Below are 11,351 nucleotides of genomic sequence, written 5' to 3'. Positions count from 1 at the left end.
ATTATAACAGTTTTTAGCAGACACGTGCAAAACTTTGCAGATAGTCGAAAGAAAAAATATTAGATAATATTTATAATATTGTTATTTTGAACAGTGCACTCATATGAACTACTGTAAATATTGATTATCTTTAAGAATGACTATAAAAATGCACTATTTATCAATTATTGGAGAAATTATGGCCTATGGCCATCTTTTCCGTATGGCCATAATACCCTAGTAGTTATTTTACTGTTTATATAGAAACATTCCATTTACGAGGTGATATCTCCGATGCAAGAAAGCTTATCATCTCGAGTTACATTTTTGCACTAAATCATCCACATGCTGGACCATAAATCCGTAATCACGGAAAATTCATAGCTACACTGTCTTCGCGAATGGTTGTTCACGCGAGACAATTCGCGCGTAGTTTCGGAAATACCGTGCCAACGTGCGAGGTATCGCGGTGAAAAGTCATACCTCGTTAGAAACACGGGAGGAATGTAGAGCTTGTTTACAAGCGCAGAAAACCACATAACTATGCAGTTATGTGTACACGCGACTTTATGCCCATGCACTTCCATGTGTTCTATTTATCTGCTCGGCGGACACGGATGCATTAATTTAGGTTGCTAGCGTATCTGCGGCCAAACTACGCTGGCTACCGCATCCGGAAAAGGGTCGAGAACGAACGGCGAACATTTATCTCTTTCCGATGTGTCTACTAACACAGCCGATGCCAACGTTGCTACAAAAAGATTTCTAATATATCAACCTTCCATAGGAAATTTCATATCTTTTTGTATTTTTTTAATATGGCGAGTCAATTTAGGTGCGTTAGTATATCTAGCGTTTTTTTAAAACACCAAAATCTCAAAACTGCATAATAATCTATGTTATATTATATTGTGTGATAAGAAAATCTAGATAAGGAGAATAAAAGTTAATCCGATTTAATATCTCCGAAAAATTTAAAATTCACGTTAAACAATAAAAGTTTCACTATCAAATAATCACTTTTCTAACAAACGTTCATTTTATCGCAGCAACATATTAGTTCACGACAAGTATGCATGTCACAATACTAGAACCATAATAATGCGTACGTGTTTCTATAGTAGTAAATCAGATGAACGGTTATGCGGACGCAAATACGTGCGATACATATTCACACGCTTTTAGCTTAGCATCTTGGCTTCTATGCAAATAAACGCTACGACTGCTACGTACATACGCATATTAAGATAAAATAATGCAAATGGTTTTTGGAGGATTATATCATCTAACGTTAATATCCTTCCTGTATTTCCTTTTATTTTCTTGTTTTAAAAAATACGATTTTTCTCAGTTATTAGTACTTCTAATACTCGAATATATTCACAACTTTTACCTAAAATTTCTTGTCCAAAGCCTTATAAAAAATATAGTTACAAAATTATTTAAATCTCCTAAAAAAGTATTTAGTCCTAATCGGTATTCGCTTCAAAATTTTCTTAACTGGAATTTAGTGTATTTTAAATTAATGTATCTTTGCTTAAAGTTAGTGTAATTGAACAATTTTTTTTCATTTTAAAGGTCAAGATTCGAAGAATAAGATGATGTACCTAACTTAAAATTATGTAAGCTTGATAAACCTTTGATAAATAATTTTTTACAACATAGTTGAAGAAAATATCTGGATCTGCTTGATCCGTAAATATCGATAAGATTTATCAGATATTAATATATAATCTTTTTTTTGCCTATTAAATAGTTTCTAAAAAAACAAAATATATGAGAGAGTTATAAATGTAAATGTATTATTTATTTATGTATTACAAATGTATTATTTATTTTTCATTTAATATCGTTTAATATCGTTTTTAAAGTACCTATCATAATGAGTATCTGAATTGAAACATCATCCAATATAAATAGAAAAAAACATTGTCTTACTAAAATTGCTATCGACTATAAAAAATGAAATATATTCTAAGATCACGAATGGATTAATAATTAAATTAAACTTACCTGTTCAATCTGATAGTACTCTTCGTCTCTCGCACCATCAATGCTCGTTCCCAAAAGTGCACAGCTTCAGGTAGGATAGTATTCTGAAATCGAACAACAAACAGATTTTAAATTCGATACAAGAATGTTAATTCATATATTACGGTTTGCGATATTGCATATCCAATAGATGGAGAGAGAGAGAATAATGTACGATACATAAATTATAATTAAATATATACATATATATAAGCAAGTTACTTGTATTTAACCAATCTTAATTTAAACATCTTCGCTTGAGGAATGTGTGGCGATGAGAAAAAATCCGAAACTCTGATCATCGCTATTGTGTTATTGCTACGTAAAGAATGAGAATAACAACTTACTTATTGTTAGTATTTAATGTATTCTATTTTCTGTCTGCGAAACATCCGCTGCCAAGCAAGACATGGAAACATAATGCGGACGAAATCGCGTAGAACAAGCGAATGGAATAGACGATGAAAAACACCGAAAGAATGAAATAATGCAAGCTCGACAGATGGAAGAAGCGCTCAGTCTGGTTTTATGAAGTTTCGCTACCACGTTACAACAAAATTATTTTCTGTAATGCACCTTTCTATAATGTAGCGTAATCGTGATGCTTTTCGAGGTTAATCCTGGCCAAGGGTGTTGGATTATACGCGATTTCTAATTCCTACATTTGCCATACAATTCATGTCGGACGTAAAAAGTCTAACGTCGATCCCAGAGGAACATCCCTTTGTTCCACACATTTATCATGATTATACACACTGAGTAATCACAGTTCTCTTGAATAAAATATCCGGCGAAATTATTATAACGTAATTGCAAAATTTGTAATGGGAGGGATATTTTCTCGTGCAAGATATAAAAGCTTAATGAAATATTAATAAAATCTGGTAGCCCAATAATAAAGTAATTCTAATATAGAATCAACGAATGCGATTTTATATAAGCAAAATGGAGTTGAGTCATTATTCGATATTCGAATATATTGGAGTTCGCTTTTATTAAAAAGTTTTCATTCCTGAAATATAATATTCATAAAATAATAAAAAATGTATAAAGTGAAAGAATTCTCCGCAAATAGATATGAGACTAAAGAGAGAGAGAGAGAGAGAGAGAGAGAGAGACTCTTGCGTAATGTATTTCGAAATAATTATAAATATCTGCAACTGACAATGAGATAAATTTCCAACATTCTTCGTTACGTATTTCTTTCTACGAAATGAGATTACTTACATAATTTTGTACCTCTTATTGTTAATGAAATAGTAATAATTGTCTTTAAGAATTAACATTTTGAACTGTTAATAGTTTCTAGATGTCTAGACATGTTATAAATTATAGTTTAAAGACATTTCAAGAAAATGTCAGTTTCAAATTTTTTTTATTCCATTATCGTCTCTTTATTCAAAATATTTTATATATAATTGCAATTATAAAGTACAAAATGGCATTACTATTTTGCGATTAAATAGAATGCGAACTTTCTTATAAAATTATTAGAAAGGTCAATGCAATGAACGCGATGCTTCTTCCCTGTCCATGTTTCTTTATTTCACTAAAATATGTCGAAAAAGAAGAAAGGAAGAAATATACTTATGTATATTACTTTTGGCCACCTTAAACAAATTATCGTCACCGTCTGAGAACTCGCAATGGCACGCGCAGGGAGAGAGAGAGAGAGAGAGAGAGAGAGAGAACTCTACGTTCGAGCAGACTCCCGCCATTAATATCGGCTTAGTGGCGAGCGCTTGATAATTAAAACAGACTCGAACGCGTAAGCGGTTGATTTTGTCTGCAATTATTTTTCACTGATTGTATCATGGAAGAAAACGGGTCGTTAACAGTCTCGTATCCTTCCATTACATTTTCTTCCTATTTACAGAACAGAAGAGAGAGAAAATAAACTGTCGCATTGCCAGGAAATTATGGTTCGAGGCCGATATTCCATTTGTGATAATAACACAAAGCCATTTCAGAAAATAACAGAGCGGTTCTATCACACGACGATGCAATCTTTTAATGCGAATATGTTTAAATAGTATGGTGATCAGAGTACAAACCTTGTCAGAAAAAAATGTAAAATGAAATTCACGAGATAGAGTGTCAGAAATACACGTGCCAATATATCCAGGAATACATTGAAAGTAAAATACGTAAAAAAGATTTTCGTTAACACATGTCACATGCAACATGCTTGTTTTAAATCATCACCAATCATGATGATGATATATTTTATCATGTAAAATATTGAAATGTGTATTTTTCTGACTTCATTTATCGCAAATATTGGATTATACTTTAACACACAGATATCATTAATACCTGCCAAAATTCATCAAAATTAATCTTCTCATTCCCAAATTGTTTCTGAATATTACAAAATTATGTTAATATTTTTTTAATATTTTCCAAAATTATAATTATAACACGTTAAAATACAAGAAATGTTTCATTAATTGGTAGTGATTTTGTAACTCTTTTTATTCATCTTTATATAATTACATCGATTGTTAATAAAATCATATTGCAATTTTTCCAGAACAACTCAGAAAAATTGATTTTCAAAATTAAAAAGATACTGTTTAATGAATTAATTTTCTTTGCAAAGTTAAATATAATTTTACGACAAATTCATCCTCGTCACATTTAATTAGCTGCTATGTAGTAATAGCAATGGCACATTGAGAATATTCAGTTAGTGTATTTAAAGTTTTAAAGCGACGAGTAGCGAATTTGCGGAGGAATAAAATTGTACTGAGTGATGAAACTGTTCATGATGGTAAGTTATTTAAGAAAAAAGCAAGCGCAGAGAGGTGACAGCAAGAACGTGGAAAGGGTGGAATACAAAATTAGACGCGGACAGATACAGGGTCCAATGTTTGGAGGCATTTTGCGCTTCGTTACGCTCGATTTCCGCGATGAATAAATCGATACACACGCGCCGGGTAAAATATAAGAGAGAAAAACCTCAACTCCATATAGATATATATGACTGGCGGCATATCTCTCTCTCTCTCTCTCTCTCTCTCTCTCTATCTATCTCTCTCTATCTATCTATCTATCTATCTATCTATCTATTTTTTTTCTCCCGTCCTCGTCGCGCGGTTGCAGTTGTGGGTGCAGCGCACAGCGAAAAGAGGCAGTGTGCAAGATGGGAAGAGGGATGCGCGACAACTGGCCGATTATTGTTGACAGAGACGACACACGGGTGCTCTCGCGGAATTATTCACGAACCGTCGCGTGAGGCCGAATTCAATTTGGCATTGCGTCAACGCTCACTGGAAAAAAGAGAGATGAAACGAGAACAGGGAGAAGGACGGATGCTGAAAGGGTTGTAGAGGAGGATGGGAGATCCATGCCAACAGAGGGCCTGATCTCTCTCTTGGTTTTTCGGATTCGCAGATCCGGATTCAGCAGCCGCGCTGCTGGTTAATGCTAGCGCGCTCAGGTCCCTGGAAACGACCTATTTAACGTACGCGAATGCCAGCTGGTTCCATCGTAGAATCGTGGGCGATTAATTTGGCCTGCTGGATTTTATTTCACGTTCCGCATGCGTAATATGTCTGGCTATTTCGGAAAAATACGATTCTGAAAATGAGAGCTCAGCCAACGACCGTGATAATTATTAGCTAGCTCGCGACGTCAGTTCTCGACCTGTCTCATTCTGACGGCGGGAAAAATGGTAGAAATTCCAGGAAATTTTTATACGCGTATAACGTGAATACATATGAAAAGTTTCACGTGTGTACAGGCTTCGCACGGTAACATAGAGAGAGGAAAAGTATTCTTAGTAGAGAGCCCATGAACGGATTGAAGCGGAAAGGAAAATAATCCGTGCTGAGATCGCATCTTCTCCAAAATCGCTTGCACGATTTTTATCCGTTACGATGGGATTCTGCGGTAACGTGGATAAACACGACAAGATACACCTGTCAAAACTCCCGCACTATCGTTCTCCAGATAGTAACGCACAAAACACAATATTATTTTATCTCTCGAAATATAGAGAGATCTTCATAAAAAAAAAAGAGACAAACTTCTATCGTTATTCGACACCGCCAATTCGCGAAATATTTTGTGACTAAAAATTCCACAAAATGTTCCATGTGTAGCACGATTTCGAAAAGGTGAATTAGTATCAAATACACAATATTTTTCTTAATAAACGAATTTCGTAATTTAAATGAACTTAAATGAACGTTTACGAAGATGATTTTCAGCAGCTTTAACTTTCAACAGAAAACTGGCAGAAAAAGGCTTTGATAATTTTACGTTCAAAATTTCAAAGTTACGTTCAATGACGTTCTTTATCTTAAAACTTCATTAATGAAAGTCGACGCCCACCGACTTGAAATTTCTTTCTCCCTACTAACGACGTTCACGCTTTATCGGGGACCGTGTATAGCACACGCGGCGAAGGCCGTGTTATAAGTTCCAACGAATTAATTCCCCGGTGGGAAAAGCGCGGCGATGGCGGCGTGGCGTCGGCGGGTCCAATTTTTCTTATGGCCGGGCATGAATTTCAGCGCGCACTGTCCATTACGCCATGCCCTTTATCCTCGTTAACCGGCATTCCTCTCTCCCGGTGCCTCGCCATGTCCCGTCGAGCGTTCCTCGCATCGCGCGACGGGATGCCTGGCGTCCTTCTCTCCGCGTCTGCCGCGCGCGTCTATGAGCCTCCGCGTCGCGTTTATCACCCCACACAGCAGGGACGACGTTTGCCTTTATCACAATATTGCGTAACTCCCCCAGTCTTATCAGTTTCCAGCCTTTTCCCCAGGTAAGGTTGAGTAGCTTCTTGACTGCGAGGAGGGTATTATCAGCGCATGTAAAATTACGACACGCGCTATGACGAACGGTGACGGAAGAAAGTACCTCTGAGCGAATAATAAAATTCCGCTAGCAAAATTAGACACAAGCTTTAATCTCATAATTCCATTTATTATACTAACATAAATGTGGTGATATCAACTGAGATAATTCTAAAATAGGACAAATATTTTCTACTTTTCTCTTTAATGTTTTCTATTCTTCTCTTTAAGAGATTTCTTACATGTTATAATATACCGATCAAATTTCGATCAATGTAAAAATATATGCATATAAGCATATCAAATTCAAATCGTGTTACATTATTTATTGAGCCGCGGCTCAATAAATAATGTTATTTATTGACAGCATCATTATACCAGAAGGAAAATATCGAAATATAAATATAAATTTAATAATATATCCCATAAATTCAGTCAAGAAATATTCATAAATTATTTAACTATTTAATTTTAAACAAAAGATAAATAGATACGACAATAATGTAATTTCCTTACAGCAAAAACAAGAGTACATTGGGGGTATCATAATAAAATAATATATCCCAGCCAACTAAATCATTATCTATTAATTATAAATACAGGATTATTAAATATAAATGTAATATAATATATATAATGTTATATAAAATTATTGAATGCGAAATTATAATGTTGCTATTACGTTACTTTAGTCGGTGTTTGGTGTCGACTAGGATAGGGTAATTCCGCGATATTTAGGACTATCGCAAAATTTCGTAATAGTAACCTCTCTCGTAATAGTAACTGAACCGGTTGAAATTTGTCTTATGGATAAGTTTACTGCTATTTTTATTTCCGTTAGATTAAGTAGATATAAAGTAATATCCTGAATGGCTCATCGGCTTAAGTTTCCGTCTTATGGTTACTGTTACAGAATTTTGTCTGCGGTAGTCTTTACGCTGAGCAAGGATTTATGCCAAAGTAAAAAAAAAAGAAAAAATAGAAGAAGTATGTGAAAATAATTTGCACTCAATTATTTTGTTGCATGTCTTTATGTTATATTAGTATTGTGTTATAGTTTCAGTTTTTTATTGTTAATATTAATGAAACCATTATCTTTTGAATCGATTTGTCAATGTTATAGGTAGTACAACCATGTATCATAACCTACATAAAATAATTACTGTAAACTATAAGAAAAGATTGGCTGCTGTAGTAATTTATGTAGTAAAATAGCATTTTTAATTGGCTGCTGCAACCAAAAGTTGCCTGTTGCAGCCAATTAAAAATGCTATGCCATATTCAATCAATCTTTCCTTTCAGTGCAGAGAGTGTAAAAGGCTTAAATAATTATTTTGTAATACATAAATGTAGAGGGATAATAAAGGCTGAAATATAGTAAAATACAAGTGTTTAGTTCTTAAATTCTTTGTTCAACTTGTATGTCTCACCTGTTTGTGATATAGGTACGATATTTTTAGCGTGCAGGATTAATGCGCAAAACACATAAAGTGCATAGATTGAATTTATTCCATTAAATGCAATAAATGTATTACATGAAACATGTACCTCATATCATAACACTTGTAATATGTGCAAAAGATTAGAATTATTATCTATTACTTCGTATATATATTTACCATATTTTTATTCTTTAATAAAACTATAAACACATATAATAAGTAAGATATTGTATCATTTTACGTCTTATTTCTATTAAATCATTAAAAGCTTTCTAAAATGCTTATTTACAGCAATAATATTAAACTGCCTGTGTGTGTTAACATAATTTGTGATATAACTACTGCAGCTTCAATTTAGGATTGTATTTCAAGACCGATAAATAATCGGCGCACAGTTAGTTCGAACTGGAAATTCACATGAAATATTATTAGGCATGAAGAACCGCCTTCGAAATAGGTATTTTTCATTCACGTGTCTTATTTCTAATTATTTAATAAATTTTTTATGAATATATCTTGTAGGGCTACTTATACTTCCTGTAAGTAGTCATACATCCCACCCCTATGGAATATACGGCAAAAATGTAAGGGGGGGGGGGGTTAAAGATTTTTTTAATAGAAAAAAATAAATACATGGTTTGTATTTCTAATTTTTGTGTAATAATAGACAGCGTAACGTATTTATTAGTACAGTTTATTTTAGAATCCGACCGAAACTTTTACCAAAATTGAAAACGAACACTCATTATGTGTCAGTTTTGACCGAAACCATATAGCTCTTCTTCATAAATATCAATTTTAATATGTGTAATTATTGTTTCAATAATTAAATTATGATATTTATGAAGAAGAAGTACTTATTCTTTGGCAAAAAAATTGACACACAATTGAAATTTCGGTTTTCGATTTCAGCCGAAATTTAATTATTGTTTCAGTAAATTATGATGTTTATGAAGAAAAAGTATATGATATAACATGACTTGTCTATACGTATAGCCTTTATAGATTTCCTATAATTTTGTAATTTTGGTTTCGGTTGAAATTGACATGTAGCCGAGTATTTCGACTCAGTTTCGGCAAAAGTTTCGGTTGGACTCTGGTTTATTTATCTTAAATATAGTAAATTATACTTGAAATTAAGTTTTCAACAGGTGCGGTATATATTATACCAGAGTTACTCTATTCTAGATACTATTCCTAGCGTTAACTAGTGAATTATATTCCAACATTGTTGCTACCTTGCTATACTACCTTCTCCTATTTTCATTGCTAAGTTGCCAACAGCAACTCTGTTTCGGTGCTTTGACATATCGTCGCTACGAGGCAATCGAAGTAGTCGTTAGTATTGGGACACCTAGTGACAGCTCCCGTGATAGACTCTTGGACTATATAAGGACAGGCTGAAGTTTGATGTTACGTCGTTGATGAAGTAATTCCTTTCGCGTCATGTTCGAAAGCATATCTGCGTGCGAGCAATCAAGCGGCAAGTTTCCAGTATAACCGCGCTGCCACTTACTAAACATCGACTTACATCAAAACGCTGTTTAGAACTGTGTGAAAGCTCAAAATTAAGCACATTAAACTTCTATATTCGGACAAGATTTCTCTACTATGCTAAATGTTCTTTAAAAGCCTTGAAACAAAAATTTTCTATATTGATATCGGGCACTACCAGATACATATGGATCTATTATCTATTAAATAGATGTGTCTACGTTTAAAAGTAAAAATATTTAAGATCGCAAAACGATTACTTAATTTTCCGCAAACAGACGATAAACAAACGATTAGCTTCACAACGTATCTCGATAATATCCACATGTCGTCCGATTCGGTGATATGCGTCAGCGTCATAATCACGTGGCTTAACGCGATGCGGGCCCTTACAAGAGGATCTGTTTAGGATGTCGAATCTTGTGGTCACGTTGAGGATGGGCGGCAGATCTCGTGGTTGGTCTTGCTTTATCGAGCTTCGTAGCTAGTTAGACGTCGGTATTAAATGCAAATGCCAAACGCCCATTTAAATTTTAGATGCAATTAGATTCATTTACTCTCCCGGGGGCGGCAATTATTCGACTTACCGCGCAAAGTCGTCAGTGGGGAGGAGGGAATGGTATCGCGGTGAAAATTTTCTGAATAAATCAAGCGCCAGGCGATGCACGAATCCCACAGCTGACCTCGCGCGCGCGCGCGCTGTTTCCACTTGGTGCTATGGGCGCAAACGGCCACGGCATGCTCCTCGCGATTTACGATCTCGATAACTAGCGTTTTATTCATGGAGCGAACGCTCATTGCCTTTCTGGTGACTAAGTAGCGACCGGTGCGAAAGAAAATAACACCAGTGTGTTGGAAGACGGATTACCTCGACCCGTTGTCACCGGCAATGTGAATGCAGATTCAATCGAAGAATGCAACGTGAAGTAGAAAATGTTAATTAAACAAAAGATTTTTAATGTATTAAAATCTAAAACTTAGGACGAACATAAACTGTTGATTATTATGCTAGTATTTGCTCTTATACGTAATGAAGCTGCTACACAATAATATAATATCGCAAATATAATATAATATCGTGGGACATATTTAGTCTAGAGATGATATTCACGTGCACGTATGGCAAGTAGTTGAATTTGGTGGAGATATTGCAAGGAGAGAGTCGGTATATTATTACAACTCTCCCTTACTAGAGTTCCGGACGTTGCATCGTGACAGTCTGCAACCGCACATCATTAAATACATGCGAGGTATTAAGATCTGGTTTCCCTCAACCACCGATAGCTGTCCGAAGTTTTAACAGCATCATTTGTCTATCCAAGTTCTCTCACGTACATGGATTAATAAACCTCGTATACGTGGACTTTATACCATGTGTTATTCTATCATAATGAGCCTATAGATTAAAATCATTATATAATAAAATGAATAAATATCTCTTATATATCTCAATAATAAATATTCTTTACGATTCTCTATTGTGCAATATTTATCGTTATATTATAAAATTATAAAATAATATTGTAGCAATTGAAAATAGCATTTTAGAATAGAATATGTTACCCGATATCTCATATATATATATATATATATATATATA

General features: G+C 34.3%; 1 protein-coding gene across 1 annotated transcript in view; it reads right to left on the bottom strand.

Annotated features, from left to right (window-relative positions):
- Invadolysin (leishmanolysin-like peptidase, invadolysin) overlaps nucleotides 1-11,351 on the bottom strand; it is a 299,512-nt gene that overhangs the window by 37,507 nt on the left and 250,654 nt on the right. The window contains exon 4 of the mRNA XM_018520496.1: nucleotides 1,993-2,075. Coding sequence (XP_018375998.1) covers nucleotides 1,993-2,075 — 83 coding nt within the window. The remainder of the gene's footprint in view (nucleotides 1-1,992; nucleotides 2,076-11,351) is intronic.

Source organism: Trachymyrmex cornetzi, unplaced genomic scaffold (assembly GCF_001594075.2).
Source record: "Trachymyrmex cornetzi isolate Tcor2-1 unplaced genomic scaffold, Tcor1.1 scaffold908, whole genome shotgun sequence".
Lineage (NCBI taxonomy): Eukaryota > Metazoa > Arthropoda > Insecta > Hymenoptera > Formicidae > Trachymyrmex > Trachymyrmex cornetzi.
The sequence above is the reverse complement of the archived record's forward strand: the minus strand, read 5'-3'. Positions and strand labels throughout refer to the sequence as shown.